The 22079-nt window shown below is 35.8% G+C and overlaps 1 protein-coding gene across 1 annotated transcript; it reads left to right on the top strand.

Annotated features, from left to right (window-relative positions):
- The first annotated feature begins 12244 nt into the window (after positions 1-12244).
- On the top strand, positions 12245-20170 carry LOC136824955 (uncharacterized). The gene is made up of 4 exons (XM_067080940.1): positions 12245-12342; positions 15349-15472; positions 16291-16359; positions 20089-20170. The coding sequence occupies exons 1-4, from the start codon at positions 12282-12284 to the stop codon at positions 20168-20170; spliced, it is 336 nt and encodes a 111-aa protein (XP_066937041.1). The 5' UTR covers positions 12245-12281.
- Positions 20171-22079: the final 1909 nt, after the last annotated feature.

The raw sequence follows: 22079 nt of genomic DNA, 5'->3' as shown, positions 1-22079 counted from the left end.
TCGTTTAGACTGTAACCAGATGGTGTAGATTGCGACGCGTCAAAAACAATACGACAAGGTGTGCTTACCGAGTTCCCCTTCCACACAGCACGCCAAGGAATAAAATTCTGTATTGCATTGTCTCGAAGTGAGTGTTGGACATCTTGTGGAAGATTTTCGACATATTCAACATAGCCGAGATGTTGTAGTTTTCTTTCTGACTCTAGGATGTCCTCTTTATCTTTGATGTTCGAAGGATTGTTCAATTTACGAAGTTGTTGTTGAAAGACTTTCATCGCACGATCTTTGTTGTTAGCAAGTCGATTCGGAGTTGCGATGAATGGGAGTGAAGCTGATGTGATTGAATCTTCAATATTGATAGTGACTGATGCATTGATGATACTCTGCTCCACCTCTTCTCTTAAGCTGATAGATTGGTATTCGTCGAAGTGTTTGCAGTATTTACACGTTCTACAGGTTGGGCACCTGTAGGACACTTCACAGCCAGTTGACTCGACTTGTTCGAACAAACGTTGCTGATGTGTGAGATGTACTTCTAAATGTTCTTTGTCTTCAGGGAACAGTTGTTGATCTTCACGATAACCATGTGTGGATGGAATGATGGATGAGAAGTTTCTTCCATTGATGAAGAAAGCTGTTGAGTTGATTGAGTAGAAACTTTGGTGGATTTCGGTGAACATCTTGTGTGGACTTCCAACGACACCCCTTCCTCCATCTGAATTGTTGAATGCTGATTCGAAGATGGATAGCCCAGATTCCAGCTGATAGACAAGTTTCGGATGGTAGCGTAAATACTTTATACCTATCATAAGATCAACGTCTCCACCAACGATAGGTGGAAGTTCAGGTAGAGTGGTAGTTTCTCCAGACGACTTGTAGTGATTGGCAATATCTTCCTTGACTTCTCGAAGTGGATAAATTGGAAACCTGGAAGTAATCTGATCCAAGCAGATGCCTGACATGGTGACTTTTGTGCCATCGTGGAGTGGAAGTGTTACAATGTATGCTCCTGATGAAACTGTAACTGAGTTGCCAACACCTCCCAGATTGATTGGTTCACTATTGACTTTGGTTGCAGAGGATCCAAGAAGATTGACAGCCTTGAAAGGATTGACAGGATGAAATCAGAGCAACCATCTGTCGTAAAATATGTTGAGACGTTTGCCATTAACTGTGATTGTTTGAAAAAGGTATATACCTTTGTTGACAACGGAATCTTTTGGTGAGAACACTTCAGATTTGAACGATGAATGGAACGATAGCTTGATTTGTCTTGAAAAATCAGGCAGGCTTGAACTCCTCATGAACCTCATCTTGAATTGATCAAGGACATTTTGGTTTGTTTCATCGTCTTTGTGCTCTTCACATAGCAAAACATGCCTTTTGATTGCATATTTTTGATGACTTTCGTGGGGACAGACGAAATCTCTTTGACATCTGCCATCTGATTGTTTTCCTTTGGATGCATCAGCGCCTGGTACCTTAAGGGAAGAAATTTTCGCGAGAAGAAATTTTTGCGGAAGAAATTTTCGCGGAATTTAATTTCGCGAATTGGGGCGTAATTCGCGAAATTAAATTTCGCGAAACACACCAAAATTGTTAAATCGCGAAATTAAATTCCGCGAAATTCGATTTTTTTTCTTCTTATTTTATTTTGTTGTTTTTGACCAGGTGTTACCAAAAAAAGATGGACACAATTGATTTTTAAGCATTATAACGTGTATTTTTATCAAATATAAACAAATATAAACAACTCCGTGATGCTTAAAAGTTAATCTAAGTTGATAACTTCTTCTCAATCGCGAAATTAAATTCCGTGAAACTTTTGAAATCGGCTCATTCGCGAAATTAAATTCCGCGAAATTTACCATTTTGAAACTCTGATTCGTGAAATTAAATTCCGCGAAAATTTCTTCTCGCGAAAATTTCTTCCCTTAAGGTAGAAGACACTGGACACAAAATCCCTTTTTGTTGACAAGTGATAATCGGGATGATGGATTCTTTTCGACGAAATCTTTACAAGTGTAATACTGTATAATCTTGAATCTATTGGGACCCTTTGATGGTGTGTGCTGAGTTGATGATGGGCATTCTCCACATGGTTTGCAGGTGGGTTCGTCATCTTGATTTCCAAAGTAGGCTCTCTTTTTAGTACTTGGATTTGAAGTACCTGATGAATCCTTCTTATCTGTGGAATGTTGCCTTTGGCTTTTGGTCGCCTTGATTTGGTTGAGATCCTTTTCCTTCTCTAAGAATTTCAACAATCTTTCCCAAGTCTGCTTCGGGGTAAGTTCATTGTCAGATATAGTTGACAGGAATCTTGTGAGGCGAGTTGAACTGAGACAGTGACTCTCCAAAGTAGAGGTTATCTTCAATTTGATGCTTGTGGGCGAGATACATAACTTCTCGAAGGATGTTTGAGAGTTTGCTTAGAGCAACGACGAGTTTTTTAGGGTCACGACTTCTGTTTGGGATGTCAGATTTGTTGAGAGATTGTAGCTTTTTTGTTAACAAAGTCTTGGTATCTCCATAAGCTACTTTCAAACGTTTCCAGATGTCGTCAATATCGTCGACTCTACGAACGAGTGTGATAGCTGGCTCACCCAAATGATTGTTCTTAAGTAGATCGGGTAAATAGCTCTTTGGAGTCGACTTCAGGTATAACTTTTCAAAGTTAGATTTGAATGTATAAAAGTCTATAGAAGATTCATACCCATAGAATTTTTCGAGTTTGATTTTGATGTTGTTCGCCATACTGTGGTCTTTATCGAGTTCTCTCCTAATAAATTCTTGATGGACACCATTATTGAATTTGGTTTTGAGTGCGTTTAACTTCATGTAACGTTCACCGATAGTTTTGATGTCATGTAGTGCATCGCTGTCAGTTATTTGAGATTGAAGAAGCTTTTCGTACTTGGCTGATATCTTTTCGAGGCGATCAGTCATTTTTGTTGATTGGTCTTTGAGTCTGGTGAGTGTCTCGTCATCAGTATGACCAAGGTATTGGGTGAAAGTAGCTTCTATTTCGATAAGCTGTTGCTGGATATCCTCAATTGTGAACACCATTGATCTCTCCTTCCTGGTTGCTTCTTGAGCTGCTTCTTTGGTTTGAGCTAACTCAAGGTTTTGAAGGCGGTCACGTGCGGACAGGATATAGTCTCTGATTGATGATATTGATTAATTTACTGAATTAATGAGTTGATGATCATTGTCGAGATTGGTATCTATTACCAGAAGTCGTAAATCATCGCGAAATGACTTCATTTCTGAAATGGTGGAATCGATCCTTGCGATGGACGACAGTCCACTGATCGGGGTTTCGTCGATAGTATCATTAACGGATACCACGAGTACTATGAGTTTTTTGATAGCGTCTTCATTTGAGTTCATAACTGACGTCTCCTCGAGCGATAGGTTTGAAAGTTGTGATGCGAGATGATCATCTAGTTCTATCTTTTTTTTCTTTTTTTATCTATAGTCACAGGAAAAATCCGCGAATCACATGCGTGTGAAAACCAATTTCCGAGCATGTGATCCTGCAAAAAATCACATGCGTGTGAAAATGCAATTCACAAGCCATCTTTTCTCAACTTAAATGGAGTGTCTGACTAGATCTAAAATCACAAATCGGATTGTTTATCTTTCTTAGAGAGAGAGGTTTAATACCCTAAAAGTAACTCACTTCTATTCTATTTAACAAGTGAGAAAAGATGGATTGTGAATTACATTTTCACACGCATGTGATTTTTTGCAGGATCACATGCTCGGAAATTGGTTTTCACACGCATGTGATTCGCGGATTTTTTCCTGTGGTATATGTAACACGAACAAATAGTACAAAACTAAGGGTTCCTAACCTCCCGCAAAAGGAACACCAGATCATACCGCCAGGAGGAAGGAACCCAAACTAAGCTAACAATAAATTAATAAATCAATTGATAAATGCATGGGGAAAAAAAAAACTTACTACAGAGGATAAATACTAACAAAAAATAAAAAACAAAAACAAAAAGAGCTTGGAGAGACTAAGACTAAAATAACGGTCCCCCAAAACGGCTTGTATCACAGATGAATTTTATTGTTATACTCAATATATTATGATTTTGGATATTGCTAAAATCGGGGTCGCCATAAAGAAGTATTCTACACAATGTTTTGGGATTAAATGGAAACAAGGCTATGTCAAGTTGAAGAAGGCTGTCAAACATCACAAGTCTGTCATTAGAGTAATCAGAGCAATGCATCAAAAAATGCTGTGTTGTTTCTACTGAATTTTGTCGACAGTTGCAGAAGGGGTCAACTGTGTCTGCAAAATTATGCCTGAACTTATGCTCACGATGATGACTGAAACCAACCCTTAATCGGTCAAGGAGAACAACACCATCGTTGTCACTAGCTCTGAAAATTGAGTTAGCACTGGGTCTGAGAAATCGGAGAATTGCTTGCTTGAAAGACTTAATAGTGGGAAGATTTCGTATATGATCTCCGAGGTTATTCCATTCATTTATGCAAAAAGGAAAGAAAGAGGCACGATAACGCTCGGTTCTACAGAAAGGTGCTTCGAGTGGTGGTTTTATTCTTCACCCTGCATTGCGTTCTTCCTCTCCTCTCTGGGGAGGAAGAATATTCGTAAGATAAGCAGGAGCAAAGCCATTGATTATTTTATAAAAAAATACGAGTCTTCTAATTAACCGTCTGTCTGCCAGGCTTTCAAAGCCTAGCTCAAGGTATATTCTTTCTCTGGATGTTCCTCTGAAGCATCCAGTAATTGCAAGACAGGCATCATATTGAACAGACTCGAGATTTTCAGAAAATGTAGAATTACCAGGACGATCATATACGATATCTCCATAATCTAGGTGTGGTCTAACATAGGTTTTGTATATAGTGACAAGAGATTCCCTGGGTAGAAACTTACGAAGTCTGCGAATAAGACCAATACCTTGATTAGCTTTTTTTATTTTTTCATCAAGGTGACGGTCAAAGGCCAGCTTTTGATCAAGTATGAGACCAAGATGTTTTTGATGATCCTGAACTGCAATGGCTGCATTATTGAAAATAATTTCTGGGGGGTCAGCTGGATTTAACCTCCGGGTAAAGTACACTTCAACTGCCTGTTTAGAAGGATCAGGGTTGAAGGACATTTTCCATTGATGAGCCCACTCACTTATCTTCTGCATGTCACTGTTCAGTTCTTGAGAACAGCGAATATGGTCTAGGATAAGCGAAAACAAGGATGAGTCATCAGCAAAAAATTTGATCATGGAAATGATTCCTTCAGGGAGGTCATTGATGTAAATAAAAAAAAAGAGGGGTCCGAGAATAGATCCCTGAGGTACACCTGCTAAGACTTCCGTCCAATCAGAGGCTTGACCATCAAGAACAACCCGCTGCCGTCTCCCGTGTAGAAAATTCTGGATTAATAAAAGAAGGGAGCCAGAAACACCATATGACTTAAGTTTGAAAATTAAACCATCGTGCCAAACTCTGTCAAAAGCTTTGGAAATATCAAGGAACACTCCACGAGTATCTAGGGGTGGATCAACATCAAAACCATTCAGGATGTTGTGTGTTATGGATAACAGCTGAGATACACAAGAGTCACCCTTGCGGAAACCAGACTGGGAATTTGTGAAAAGATTGTTGTTTTCGAAATAGGTGTAGACGGAGTCAAAGATGCATTTTTCAAAGATTTTTCCAAAAATAGGCAGAAGAGACACTGGTCTATAATTTTTTACCACGCTCTTGTCTCTAGTTCTATCTTTTCGCCACTGGAGTGCAGGATTCGATAATTGATGCGAGGTAAATTTCTCTTGGACATTAACGTATGAAGATATTGGTTGAATAGATTGGTGTGATGATCCGTTTGAATCTGGTCTCAGTGCAGCACACTTGACAAGGTTTGGAACGAAGAATGAATTCGATTGACGTGAATGTCTTTAGCGTTCAAACGGCTGGCCCAACGTGAATAACTGTGATGAGTGACCAGGTTGTGTATAACCAACTGGGTTAAACACATGAAAATGACTGAAAAGTCTGAGTGAAATCTCAACACTCAACCAACATGCAAAATAGTAAAAATTTATATGAAAGTTCTCTTCACAACCTAGCCTGGATATCCAAGCTCAAAATTTAAGAAAAAACAAAATTTACCTCAACATACAAAGTTCTTAAATTATAGAGCTTGGTCTCCCTAGAGAATGAAAGTGAAAACCCATGTTTCCTAGCCAACCCAGGGCAGCAAAACAGAAATTAATAAAAAGCAGTCTTACAAGATCTAAAACTATTTAAAACATCCAAAGATTACACCAAAGTCCATAAAAAAGTTTGCATGCATTATCATGACCAACCATGTTTTCTTGGAAAATGAACTTGCCTCTGTTTTCTTCTTTTTCATGTTTTCATGTAACAGAAAGCCCTATCTTCACTAGCAACTGGAGGACTATCCTATTTTTAATTTAGAATTGCTCAACGCCGTGTAGATTGGCCCTTACGGTTTTAGCAAAGTGAGCGCAAGCAAGCGGACTGCATTCTCTTAAAGAGAATGCAAATCGCTCTAGGGAGACCAGGCTGTAAATCAGAACATAAAATATCTAAAACTAGACTGTGAAATAATTTACAGCCTGGATATCCAGGCTATTCACAACCTTACTGTAAAAGCTCTCAACATTGATTGAAAATTGAATGCAATAAATGAGAAAAAACTGAGGAGAAAATTGCTCCCTAATTATAAAGTCATTAAAGTGAGAAAAAGTATCTAGAGTAATTATAAAATAAAAGAAAATAAATCTAAAGTGTGAATGACATATAAATTAATTGACAGTAAAATTAAACAAACAAATGAAATTTTTAATTGATTTTTAAGTTTTATATTTTTTTGTAGGAACACTTTCCGTATTCAAGTGTTCACATGACAAGCATTTAGAACGGCAACTTTGAAAGAGTACGGCAGGATTGAACAAAAAGAAAATCCTTTTAGATTGATATCTGGATCGCACCTAGATTCTTTTCTTTTCATATCAATTTTCTCATGAGAATAGTTAATTTTAATAGGATAATTAATGGACGTTTTCAAATCTCAAGACAACTTGAAATTTTTGTTTTGACGTCGTCTTCGGGATCGGAAGACTAAAGTAGTTTTAAATGATATGAATCCCTCGAGAATTATAACGTTCTATTTTACAATTGCATTTAAAATTTTTCCATGTGTATTAAATCTAGATAAAATCGCATAAAGGGGGACCAAAACTCGATGGCGGTTGATATTCTCATGTTTTCTTACGACTGGGGATTTGAATTCCATTGTTTTTGAGCCAGAAAATTCAGTGGGGATGAAAAAAATATTTTCCACCGGGGACGATATTTTGGTCAATTTTTCCAGTGGAAACGGGTCCCAGTGGGTCTGTGAGAAGGGGATGTTAAAAACACAGAAGGACAAGACAGAACCAATAAAAAGCCACTTACAAACACAACACGAATAGCATCGAATATTCACAAATTTAGCAATAGAACTCGATGAAACTGAGGATTGGTTGAACTATCGGCGTCAAAGAAATTTGGTTGTAAAGATGAATAAGAAAGCAAAGAAATCCTTCTTCAGTAGCACCACACGTAAACCTAAACATTTCTGGGATGCGTCAACGTCAAGCCCAAATTTACTGATAAATCTTGTGCAGCTGAAGGAAGAATTCAATTGCTTGAAGATGAAACTTTACACACATCTGATGTAGAACTGATGTATTTAATAATTATTTCAATAGGATCACCGATAGTCTTGAAATTCTAAACTGGGAATCAGGAATCACCTCTGAATTCTGAAGACTGTCTAATATCAAAGTTTGAAAATCATCCAATTATTATAGAAATTAAATCAAATAAGAGTTCTGAGGTGGTTTTTGAATTTTCACAGGTTGGAGAACAAGATGTTTTGAAAACTATCTTAAGTTTGAAAGACTAGCAAACTAGTCTGTTAATTAATCATGTCAGAAAGCAGGAACGTAAAGGCGGTGGACGTTTGCTAGAATAGGAGCTGCGTAGAAGAATGAGCAAAAGTTGGTGAGCGGCTACTGATTAACAGACTAGAACACTCTGCCAAGACTTCATTGAGGATTTGAGAACGGAGGAGTGCTTTCCTGAATTTTTGAGGGAGAGAAGCCGACAGAACACTTTGTTTTGAATTTCGTGGCAAAGGATGGGCCATTTTGCAAATTTTGAAGTTTTGCATCTTTGTTTTTGTTATTCATACCATGAAGGCATAATGAAAAACAGGAGTGTCGGTAATTGGTCGTTAAAGTCTTTTGATTTCTTTTATGAAATATATCAAAAGAAAATACTAAGCTCGCCCGACAAAATACGACTTTTTAGTAGAACATAAGATTTCATTTTGAGACCTATTTATTCGACCAAAGATTTTTTTTACACTGGGTAAACGAGGGCAACTGTCATGGCGGCTCGAATATGTCTGATTTTTAAAAATGTTTATCAGTCTTATTTTTAAAAATTTCTCTAGCTCTTTCTTTTTGTACATTTGCAGAAAAAAAAGTTTGGAAGTAAGGCTAGCATTCCAAGATGGATACATTTGTGAAATCTAATGTGAGAAAACTTTATACTATGCTATATTCCACTCTCATATGTCTTACGCAACAATTATCTGGGGACAAAGGCCTTACTCAAAACTCTCGAATAGGAAAATTACAAAAAAGATGTTTGCGTATTCTAGCTTTTTCAGATTTTAATGCTGAGACTTCCCCTCTTTTTCAAAACCTTAAAATTCCAACTTTACCAAATACACGTTTTTTTTTTATAAGGAACACGTTTATAAGGAACTCGAGGCTGAAAATAGTTCAAAAAATAAGGAATTGTTAAGGAACTGCTCAGGCTGAGAATAAGTGGATTTGAAAATAATGTACCTTATTGGGACTAATTTGACCAGATTTTGATCTTTCAAGGGGCAAAAAGTTCAAAATTTCCTATGTAGTAAGGAACTCGATAAGGAACTTTGAGACTGAAATTCTCTGTAAAAATAAGGAACTCCAGGCTCAGAGCAAAGTTAAGGTTCCTTATAAAAAAAAAACGTGTAATGTTATCAATATTATTCAATATTCAACCTGTACATCAAACTCTATCTAATCTTTCTCCTGAAGCCGTTTACAAACGTGCTAAACTACAAAACCGTGACACACATTTATCACACAAGAAATAGTTACCTGAAACTTTTAGAGCGCCCCAAGGCAAAAACACTCAACTTTGGATTGAGATCCATAAAATATCAATCACTTTTAAATTGGAACCAACTATTATTACATACAAAGACTGATCTTAGACCATTATCCGAATATACGATCAAAAAGAAGGTTAGAGACTTCCTTCACATCTAATCCTCTCAAATACCTTGAAAATGAAAGTTCATCTCTACAAAACCTTGAAATTCACATACAATGAAAATTAATATTTTTACGTCGTGTGTCGGATGGGAATGCTCCTCAGTTGTATGATAATAAACCTAATTCCAAATAAGGCTAAAAAAGATAGTAAACTAAACTGTTCCCGTCGTCGCAAACGCCGGTTTAGCTTGCGCATCAAAAGCCCTTAGGATGAAAAATATGGTATTGTTGATGTTCTCTAACTTTATCTTTAAGGGCTCTGACCATAGTCAATTTTTAATATTTGCCACTTACAAAATATAAAGTTCTACTTGATGTAGCCCACAAAACTGTGGCATGTTATACATTTTCTATTCTATTAGGCCAATTATCCTTGAGTCTGAAAATTTAAGAATCGCAATCAAAAATTTGATGAAGAAGAAAATGAAGACTTTTGCAAAGAAGAGCATTTCCAACTTTGAAGAGCTTAGTTTGGTCGAAGAAGAAATATATTGAACATTTTCCATCCCAATATTTCATAGAAAAACAGCCATAACTTTTGATGCATTACTGCAGAAAAATTTTCCGAAAAATTTAAAACAGTTCAATACTTTGCAAACAGTTTGAAAAAAATTCGAAAAAAAAGACTAATTACCAATTAAAACTTAGCACTTTATTTAAAAGAAGGTGATGCAAATATATTATTAACGTCTTTTTAAAGTTCATAACGTCATTTTTGCAATTAAATTCTTAATCGCACGATGGGTTATTTTTTCTTATTTGGCACGCCCTCAAAGAGAGCAATTAATCGTTAATAGCGAGGTTAAGCACGGGTTTATTTTGACCGTAAAGTGCGATACCGTAGGCCTGTACACAAGATTTCACTTGCATGATTTGCTTTGGCAAGTTATGTACAGGCCTACGGTATCGCACTTTACGGTCAAAATAAACACTTGCTTAACCTCGCTAATTGCATCCTGTAGAGAGCAATTAATCGTTAATCACACTCTCCAATGCCGCGCCAATGTTTACAAAATTGATTTTAATATTATTTCTTACATTTTTTTTGCATCGAACGTTTTAATTGCATTCGAAATTTATTTTGTGAGAAAGAAAATCAATAAACAACAATAAAAGAAAGACATAAAGAGAAGAGAAAAATATATAACTCCCAGTATAATTTCTGTAATTTACTTTCCTGCTTGGGAAAAAGTAGTGACAGCCATTGTGCGATTAGCTCGTAATCACATAATAACTCGTACAATTCGAAAATTGCACTCGTGATTTTTTTGTTTCTAATTTTCCTCGTCCTTTCGGACTCGGAAAATTAATAACAAAAAAATCACTCGTGCAATTATATTCGAATTGCACTCGTTATCATGTGATTACATATACTAATTACTCTTAAGGGATTTGATTAAAAAGCAATTTACGAAGACAATTCTTTGTTAAAAGTGTTAAAGAACCTAAAGCATAACGTTTATGTTCAAATACTAAAATCAATTTTCCGACTATGGTCAGAGCCCTTAAGGAGGATTTGAATTAGTTTTTCATCAATCGCCGGAGTATATCGAGTAGTGTGAAGATTTCTCGTACCTTTTTATGCTTCAAATGGAATAAGAGAATGGGATTTAAAATCTTCACCATAAATATGATCTTAGTACCTTATCGGTCCTTTTTACACCGACCTTTATTGGCGTAAAAAGGGCCGGCCACGGCGATCTTTGATTGGAATAATCGGATTCTAAGTTCCTTGTTTTAGCCAAATTTTAGGAAATTAACTGAACAAAAAAGCTTTCTTTTTCTTTTATCCTTTAGAGGATAAGTATAAGTACATTCTGTGAAAATTTCAAGTCTCTAGCACTTTCCTATCCGGAATTATCTTGATTCCGATTTAGAGGGGTCTCAACCGGGATGTGGACGGGATAGAGGGATCTCTCGAAAACGAAAGTGCCCATTAACTGGTGAACAGTTTGATGTATCAAAAAACTTTTTTTCCTTGCTTTTACATTGCTATAAGGAGACTTTATATACCAAATTTCATCTTCTAATGAGCACTACTTAAGGAGATACAAGGGATATTATCCAAAATAATCCCGATTTTACAAAAGTTCAAATGAAAGATCACTGTGGGCAATTTTAACCTAAAAGCGACGTTAATTTCTTATCATTATTTTTCAATTTGAAGGACTTTAGGTATGATTCGAAGACGAAAATTATCGATGGTTTTTTAAAAATATATTCAAAATTTCAGTAAAATATTTAATATATTTAAAATCAGTGATTTTCGATGGAATTTTCAACAGTTTGCTACTGAAAAATAAATTACTGAAAAATTTTTATGTAAATTTTACTCATTATTTACTAATTTGAAGCATGAGTAGCCATTTTTACAAATTTGGGCGTTATTAACGGCCCTAATTGGCGTAAGCCGAAAATTAGACTGTGGCGTAATAAGGGCCGGCGTAAAAGGGGCCGGCGTTAAATTAGGATCAGTGTAAAAAGGGCTGATAAGGTGAATGTATTTCAACGCCCTAAGATATGTCTTTGCAACGTCGAAACAAAACTATTGTTAAAGTTAGTCCTTTACGTGTCATCTGGTAAAATCATGACGTTTGAGAGGAGCTCAATATATGCTTATTCACATGGTCATGTTTGAACAAGTAATGAATTTGTTAAAATTCTGATATATGCTAATCCCCTTGGTTGCGTTTGCATTACATCTGTCTTAATCAAATATAGAACTCGTACGGTGAGCCAAGACAATATTTTAATATTTCAAATGTATTTTGAAATCGAAAATTTTGCTTGGATTTTTCAGACAACATTATTTGACGAAAATATGTAATCAGATTTTATCAAAACTAAACATCCTGTCTTATTTTATTTCTTTTAGAAATTTATTCTATACGGAAAAGAATGGACAAATTTCATATTTCTCTTATTGCACTTGTCCTGATGACTCTATCAATTCACACAGGTTCGTAATTTTTGGTTTGTCAAAATTTTTAAATTCAAGTCTTAGTAGTGCCTTAAGGAAACTAATTTTGATGATCAGAGCTAAAGCAAAGTCTAAAAGAAAGCAAACAATTATTTTGGAGCAAGATCTAATTTTGGCAAATGGCAGGGTCAGTTGGTTTCTTTTATCCTACACATGAGTGTTAAAAACAACGACTGGGGGTTAGTTTAGAAAAGCATGGAAAAATTGATTTCGGTGAGGACTAATTTTACGATTAGACTTAATAAAAATTTTAGTAAGAGTCGAAAATGTACTGACTGGATATTGAATATATATGATCCTAGCTCTTTAGATACTAAATGGCCGTTCGTACAGGGCCTTATTTCCATAACCTTGACATTAAACGGAAAAGGTCTAATTTCTCACACTCAGAAGTAAGATTACCGAGTTTATGTATGTGTGTTTTTAAGCGAAGGAGACGGTAAGGTTCTATTTTGACTAGATCATGACCAACTGAGGACGACGGTAAATCAGCACTTTTACCGTCCTCGATTTTGCGGGGCAGAATTGCAGGTTTTTCCAAATCGCTTCAGTCACTTTACCGTCCTCAAAAGTGCAAATACTTAAACTCTGTAAAATAGAGGAAGGAGCGGTAGTGGAGTCTCCATATCTGGAACCTCTCTAAAAAGTGCGTAATGCAGTAATATCACAATATATGTAATGTAATAGTGCGTAATACAGTAACATAATAATACATGTAATTTGATAATGCGTGATACAGTAATATAACATGTAATGTATTAGCATGATCACCTGCAATCCTTTCCTACCATATCATGCTGGACCATGTGCTAACCCTCAAGCATGTAGAGGTATAAAGAAAGACAGGAGATGAATTTGTCGGTAATTGGTCGTTTAAGTCTTTTGATTTCTTTTATGTAATTGCGTGATTGCGTGAATTGAGGGTCCGCTGGGGGGGGGGGGGGGGGGGGGCTCAGGTATGCATGCTCATAATCTCATATATCGTTCATTTTTAATGAGCTCTTTTGTTGATAGGTGCAATCTTATTGGCTAACTTAAGTGTTGGAAATAAGATGAGACGAGATTCATTGTTTTTGACATTGGTGTAAGAAAATATTTGGATTAAAAAAAGGCCTGTAAACTTTGCAATCCTTCATCTAGCCTGGATATCCAAGCTCAAAATTTAAGAAAAAACAAAATTTATCTCAACATACAAAGTTCTTAAATTATAGAGCTTGGTCTCCCTAGAGAATGAAAGTGAAAACCCATGTTTCCTAGCCAACCCAGGGCAGCAAAACAGAAATTAATAAAAGCGTCTACAATCTAAAACTATTAAAAACATCCAAAGATTACACCAAAGTCCATAAAAAAGTTTGCATGCATTATCATGACCAACCATGTTTTCTTGGAAAATGAACTTGCCTCTGTTTTCTTCTTTTTCATGTTTTCGTGTAACAGAAAGCCCTATCTTCACTAGCAGCTGGAGGACTATCCTATTTTTGCTTTAGAATTGCTCAACACCGTGTAGATTGGCCCTTACGGTTTTAGCGAAGTGAGCGCAAGCAAGCGGACTGCATTCTCTTAAAGAGAATGCAAATCGCTCTAGGGAGACCAGGCTGTAAACCAGAACATAAAATATAAAAAACTAGACTGTGAAATAGTTTACAGCCTGCATATCCAGGCTATCCTTCATCAAGATCAACATTTTCTTCAAGGTGAACTCTATTGCTTAATACTTTCCTCCAAAATTCTCCAGCGACTTTATGTCTACAAATTGGGTCTGAAATTGTGTGTGCTTATACATAACTTTTTATTTTCTGGCTGGAGAAAATATCTTTTCAAAACAAAATTTAATGGATGACAAAATTAAACGCAAACTTATTTCGTGGAGCTAAATTTTATTTTATTCTCGTATATCAGAAGGCTAGAAATCTTCGATGCTGATAGTAAGAATGTTCAGAGCAAACTTGAGTTCTACTAAAAAGTCGTATTTCTTCGGGCGAGCTTAGAATTTCTTTTGATTTATTACATAAAAGAAATCAAAAGACTTTAACGACCAATTACCGACAAATTCATCTCCTGTCTTTCTTTATACCTCTATGCCTCAAGGTAATTCAAATTCCCTCAAATGCTGAATTGTGATAAATAGGAAGAAAAATAGAAGAATAACGAAATCCTCTGTTTTAAAAGTCTTTATTGAAATGGCTTTGCAATGTAATACATGTAATGTAATAGTGCGTAATACAGTAACATAATAATACATGTAATCTCATGGTTGATTGAAATTCGATTGACGTTTTTGCTTACGTTAATTTGTAATTTCCCGCGAACTTGTAATTTCCCTCCTAGCTTTTGTAATTCCCCTCCTAGATTTTGTAATTTCCCGCAAAAGTGAAATTTTCTTCGTTTGGAATATCATCACGATTTTTGACTTTCTTACTAACTTCAAAGGCTTAAGTAACTGGAACACTATCCAATTAAAACTCGATTCGCGTTTCTATGACTTTTCTGAGACCTCTTTTTAAATTTTCAGATTGATTTCCAGTGTTAAATTGATGTCTTTCAGAATTGTTAGAATTTCAATCCAAACCATGAGATTAACCAGGAATCCCATGCTTGTTTTCGTGAAATTCTGGATAAATTACCCTCGGTCAAATTTCGAAATGTTTCAAATTTCCCTCGTTGCACTCGGGAAATTTCAAAAAATTTCAAAATTGACCTCGGAAAATTTATCTCGAATTTCCCTCATAACCATGAGATTACTAGTACTAATTTGATAATGCGTAATACAGTAATATAACATGTAATGTATTCTCTAAATCGTCTCATCAACTCGAATATGTTTTTTAGTCCCTTTATTTAACAATCTTTAACCTTACTCGGAAATTCAAGATTTCCTGGAATCGAGCCGAGTTGTGTTTTCCATGAATATTTCAGCATATAAAGACTTCACTTTCTATTTCTTTAAATTTAAGTTGAATTTTATATGCTTTTTTGATTTTTCAGCAAAAGGTCAAATTACAAATGCTAACGAATTAACAGAATGTTGGAAATGTTCTGGCAGTGAGGACTGCGGTGATCGAGATTCTTGTCTCGCTGAGCATGATCGGTGTTTGAAACTGAAATACGAGTAAGTCTTTTTGTCTCGCTGAGCATGATCGGTGTATGAAACTGAAATACGAGTAAGTCTTTTTGTCTCGCTGAGCACGATCGGTGCTTGAAACTGAAATACGAGTAAGTCTTTTTGTCTCGCTGAGCATGATCGGTGCTTGAAACTGAAATACAAGTAAGTGTTTTTGTCTCGCTGAGCACGATCGGTGTATGAAACTGAAATACGAGTAAGTCTTTTGGTCTCGCTGAGCACGATCGGTGTATGAAACTGAAATACGAGTAAGTGTTTTTGTCTCGCTGAACAGGATCGATGCTTGAAACTAAAATACGAATAAGTCTTTTTGTCTCGCTGAGCACGATCAGTGCTTGAAACTGAAATACAAGTAAGTGTTTTTGTCTCGCTGAGCATGATCGATGCTTGAAACTGAAATACGAGTAAATCTTTTTGTCTCGTTGAGCATGATCGATGCTTGAAACTGAAATACGAGTGAGTCTTTTTGTCTCGCTGAGCATGCGCGATCAATGCTTAAAACTGAAATACGCGTAAGTCTTTCTGTCTCGCTGAGCATGATCGGTGTTTGAAACTGAACTACGAGTAAGTCTTTTTGTCTCGCTGAGCACGATTTCCTCGTCCTTCATGGCAGCCTTCATTAAATCAATTTCTAGCTTTTCTCCTAAAAGCTGTTGAATTTTCACAGTCTTGTAGAATAATTAATACCCAGCTGGCACACAACGTTGTTTTAACGTTCATATAACGTTATATGGACGTTGGGAACATTAGATGGACGTTGAAACAACGTTGGGTATATATTATTTTACTGTCATATTCTTTTTCAGACATGATGGTGGTTTCGTGAATGAAGCTAGATGCTCCAAACGAACTGAATGCGATACAGAAGCAGTGGCGTTGTGGCAGGGGGGGCCGGGGGGGCCATGGCCCCCCCAGCGGAGCTTTTTTGAAGGGGCGCCGAAGAGCAAGGGGCGCCAAAAGAGATTTTTTTAAACGCCCCAATCTTAAAAATCATACTTTATGCGCCTTAAATTGCGCCCAGGACCAACTTTACTGAGATAATTTTAAAATACTTTCAATTTTTTTCGCTCGCTTCGCTCGCAATACAATTTAATTGGTAACTTCTTTGCAATCTAGCTTATTTATAACTTTTTTTGTGTATATGATAGCATTATTAAATGAAAATCTAACTGCGCCCCAAGACCAATTTGCTGACAACAATATTGAAATCATAGAACATCAATTTTTTCGCTCGCTTCGCTCGCATTTTACATTGTTTCTTTAACTTTTTTTTTCGCTCTAGCAAGTGTCAAATTTGTCTATTTTTATTTAGTGATTTAGGGTGTCTTGGCAGTCGATTTTTAAAATTTTTCTAGTCGGCCCCAACCATGGTGAAGCCTGCTTTTCCATTCATCAAAGATATATCTACTCTTCTCCACTAAATATTTCCTTCCTCACAATGCGTAGGCAAATGAATTAGTAAAAGTTTAGAAACTGGTGGGTGGGGGCACCACTTTGGAAAATTGAAGGGGGCGCCATTTAAAAAAGAATTGACTTTGGCCCCTCCAGAAAAATTTTCCCACAACGCCACTGTAGAAGGTGGGAAAATGGTGTTATGTGACAAGAAGAAGAAGTGCGAGGTAAGAAGCTTTTAGAAGGAAAATTACAGTGTGTCTTAAAAAGAGTAGAGAAATTTTTATATCAAGTAAAATCCTCATAATCTATACGAACGAAGTTTCACGACTGTATACTGAATATTTCAATCTCAAGAACCTATTCAATCATCTTTGGAATTGAATACCTATTGTTTAAGCAGGAAATTTAAATCTTATAATTCAAACATTCTAAGCCCAGTTAAAATGATGACTTTTGATTTGACTTTGTAAAAAGATTTGTTTGCTTTTTTTACGCTGCATATAGGAACACGAGGCTAAATTTTGATCAAAATCTAAGAACAAATTTTGGTCTAATCCGACCAGTCAATTTAATCAATTCAGGCCTAAAAGAATATGAAATAATAAGAACAGCCGAGCTTCGGCTGAATTAGAGTGTGCGGGAAACAACTTTATTTATCATCCCTCCCAGCTGGCACACAACGTTGTTTCAACGTTCATCTAACGTTATATGGACGTTGGATAAACGTTGAAACAACGTTGTGTGCCAGCTGGCCTGTATCAAAGCCTCGCCTCTCACAAAAGCCCAACGGCAAAATATAGTGTTTACCTTATTTGCATTAAGCTTCTTCATTTTATTCCGCTGCTAAAAAAGAGTTTGGACAGATCAATAAGACAGGGGCGTTTAATAAAATGTTTAAGAGTTTAGGTAATGTTCTAGTTGGTGAGTTGGTGAGTTGCTAGTTTCGAGTTGAGAAGTTCGTAAAACTTTACGGCGACCGAAATTTTCTAATTTAAACTAATGTAGCCCAAAAGTACAAATTTCAAATTAGCCAGCCAGTACCAAACATATTATTGACTTTAAGATCATGAAAATGGTAAGGTGCTGGCTAGCAAAGCCAAAATACTCAGTTCTGTTATGTCATTGTCATAATGCTGACAACATGACACGTTCTTGTAAAAATATTGACAAAATCTTTAAATAAAATGATTGTCAAACTAATTCCCCAAAAAATATTGATCATACTGCAAGTGATGCTTATTGTATAAAATGATATAAGTTGACAGTCATCTTAGCCTCAAAAAATTCGTAGAGATAGCTTGTAGAGCTGGAAAAATAATGACACTTTCTTTTGTCATTTTATCATTGGAATTGACACTTTTTAATAAAAATTTTGATCACATTATAAAATACAATGGTTTTAAAGTCACTTTAATCAAGAATTATATTTATACTCAATGTGATGCAGGAAATATAAATGGATACTCTTAGGTTCCAAATAAACGGGCCCCCCCCCCCCCCCCGTGTTAATTTTTCGAAAATTTTCCAACCCCCCCGGACCTTATTATGACCCTCCCGTTTATTAATCTCTAAGAATATTTTCAGCTGTCAAAGAGAAGGCCCCTTATTTTGCTCTAAATAGCCTGATTTTGGCCTATTTTTACCTCATTTTGGGGTTTCAGAAGTACGATTTCCACCCCCCCGTTTATTAAAAGCTCGAAAATTTTCCAACCCCCCCCCCCCCCTTATTCGAACCCCCTGTTTCTTTGGAACCTACGAGTATGAATTGACAGTAGAAAATAGCTTTCCATGCTCTCAGCGCACGTGTTTAAGGCAAATAAGCATATTACAGGTGGTATATGTATTATACGTATTATATGTGTTATATGTGTTATATATTACTCTCATATTACATTTACTTTCAAAATCGTACTTTTGATGTATGTTATTCTTTTTCGGTAGCCGGTAATTTTTTAACTCTCCAACTCGAAACTAGCAACTCCCTAACTCGCGAATAGAATAGTTTCCAAACTCAATGTTTAACATGGTTTCTCGCAATAGATTTCCGCTTGCTGCAGAGGTGACATGTGCAACTCACCCGCTGTCACAACCAAATTCAATGCCAGCCTTTTGGCTCTTGTCGTCATGGTTACATTCTATGTTTTTTTTGGACGATAATTCATCTATTTCACTATTGTCATATTTAAACACGATTTATGTCGCTAAAACCTTTTGATGTAAAATGCTTTTTTTCACATAATGCACGTCAAATTTTATGACGTCACGGAAAAACTTGAAACCAGATTATCATTGTTTTCTGCCCACCATGCTAAAGCTCTAAACAGGTGTGAAACACCGCTCTCGTCTAATAGGACTCGGAATAGGAAATAAGTGTACGTGATTATGTTTAAGGACATGGTGCTGCATCAGAAAAAGTCCAATTTTTAACATCGCGGTGCGCAACAAGATTCTTGTTATGATTTGACTATTTTCCTCAGATCGTTCAAAGTTATGGTTAAAGTTAGCGCCTTCAGAGGTTTATCGTTCACTTAAGAAAATTATGATCATCTGTTATCAGGCTACCATACAGAAAATATACAAGAGGCCCCCCTCCCCCCAGCGGACCCTCAATTCACGTAATCACGCAATCTTTTTTCGAAATTCACGCATTCACGCAAATTTTCTTCGAGTTTCACGCAATAACCCAATTTTTTAGGAAGTCGGAAAATTTTCGGGAAAAATCGGGGAAACATTGGAAAATAAGGAAAACTGTACGTGATTAGTGGAAAAAAGGGAAATTTTACGTATTCACGCACAAAATAGCCCAGATTCACGCATTCATGCAATCAAAACGCGAATTTTCACGTTCACGCAAATTTTTCCAATTCACGCATTCACGCATTTTTTTTCCAATTGTCACGCATTCACACAACCGAAAATGCCCATTCACGCATTCACGCAAACCGCTGGGAGGGCCCCATTAAGACTGTTTTTTTGGAAATTTCCCCGACATTGCGACATTTTTTGATCAAGAGGTTTACTTTTCCTTTCGTTCAAAACGTTTCAGAATTCCTGAATCACCAAGCAACATATGGCTTATGTATTAGTCTAAGACCTTTAAATCAAAATTATTGAAAAGAACTCTTCAAAACACTTTTTAGGTTGGGAATAACAGCTATTTGCATACATCGAAAAAAATAATGACTAATATTCATTATTATATTTATTAGTTTACGTATTGTAATTTTAGTGAATATTATGGTCATTGACGTCATTATGCTTCCTTCCAAGGAACTTGAAAAAGACACGTAAGGCGACACCAATTAAATTTGTTGTTCTACGGGTAGATCGTTAGCACAATATGAGTCGGTCGGTTGATAAAATAAAAATAATATTTTCATTAATCAGGAAGGTAATTAGGCTTTAAGTAATATTTTCAAATAATCTTTGTCGAAAATTCATCATTTATCTTTGATAGAATTTGTAATAAAATCTTTCGAGCATAGAGTTCATGATTCTAGATTATTTTTAACTTTTTTTAAGTGTAATCTTTTTAAATGATTGTTATTAGAAATTCGTGGCACAGGAAATTCAATATTATTATTTTCTTGTTTGCAGAAAATGCTGGGTCGGTCGCGCCCGTAGAACAACAAATTAAAATGGTCTCGCCTAAATTGGTTAAAATATCGTTAAAGAAAAATGTGTTGTGTTTTATTTTGATTTGGTTGCACATCACAAGACATTTTATGTTTCACTTATGGTCATTATGAATTTAAAGCCATTGACCCTTTACATAGTTATAATGTATGTTGATTCAGCAGATTGGAATAAATAGAATCTTTTGTAGTGAATAAAGAAAAATGTGGAGCAAGATTTCTTTCTTCCTTTTATTTACAAATTTGAAAGGACTCTTTTATTAAAATTTTGCTGACACCAGTTTCAGACGAGTCGGGTGTATATAACACCGTATAATTCCTTTAAGGTGAAGTTTTGTATGTGCATGATAATCTGTGTATCCATTGTGTATAAGTAATAGTTACCACACGGTAGCGAGTACAATATGGGTCTCGTTCAGAGTTTTCTATATTTTCCTCACCTAAATGCTTGGAAAATATGACGAAAAGTCTAAACTCAAAAAATATATACTATATTGTACGAGTAAAAGGGGGGGGGGGTTGTAGGGGTTCAAATACCGTTTTCCCGTCAAAATTTTTGCTGAATCCCGGAATTCCTAAAATTGAAAAAAAATAATAACACCGTCACACAGGTTGGTACAGGTTCATATACCGGCATAATGACAAAAAATAAGGCAAAATACCGTCACCATCTGATTTTAAAATACCGTTTTCCCGTCTTTTTTTTTGTCAAATCCTGTAATACCGTACTAAAAAAGGGCCAATCCCTTCACACCGTAAAAGTACAACCCCCCCGTAAAAGTGTGATAACTGGTTTATCATCAACTTGAAAAATATTGATGTTGACGATAATACTCATAAAACTGAACAACTATTTATAAAAAAATTAAAAATTAAATGTTATAAAATTGTCACTTCCATAAAAAGTAGCAAAACCTTGTCAATAACAAATCCAACTAGACGGAAATTAGACTTTGGGGTAGGGTTTACATACACTTTTCTTTCTATAAGAACAATTTTATAAGAACAATGAGGCTCAAAAATGCCAAAAAATAAGAACAATTTAAGAACAGTGGAGAGGCTGAAAGTATTTAAAAAAGTAGTTTTTGATGGATATAAGGGATGTGGTAGATAATGAAAATATATAGTTATAGCAAAAAGAATCACTGGTTTCTAAAATCCTCTAAATAGTAAAGTAAATAGCCAACACTTATTTTTTACCTTAGAAAAAATAAGAACAAAATAAGAAGAATTCAAGGCTCAAAGTGCCAAAAAAATAAGAACAGTCGAGCCTCAGCAAAAATTTACTGGTTCTTATAAAGAAAAAAGTGTAATAGACACCCTGAATAACATTTAAGAAAAGTTAGACGTGGGTTGCCAGTCTCGAAAACCAAAGCTAAATATTCTCGAGGTTAAAAATTCAAGTAAATAAAATGACGATTCGTTTGCCCGTATCATCTATACCTTATCGGGGAAAACTTCGTCGGGAAAATTTTCGTCGGGGAAAAATATTCGTCACTTGCTGGTAGTGGGTAAACGCAATAAAGCCGGGGAAAATTTTCGTCGGGAAAAAATATTTGTCACTT

Source organism: Clytia hemisphaerica, unplaced genomic scaffold (assembly GCF_902728285.1).
Source record: "Clytia hemisphaerica strain Z4C2 unplaced genomic scaffold, Clytia hemisphaerica genome assembly, whole genome shotgun sequence".
Classification (NCBI taxonomy): Eukaryota; Metazoa; Cnidaria; class Hydrozoa; order Leptothecata; family Clytiidae; genus Clytia; species Clytia hemisphaerica.
The sequence above is the reverse complement of the archived record's forward strand: the minus strand, read 5'-3'. Positions and strand labels throughout refer to the sequence as shown.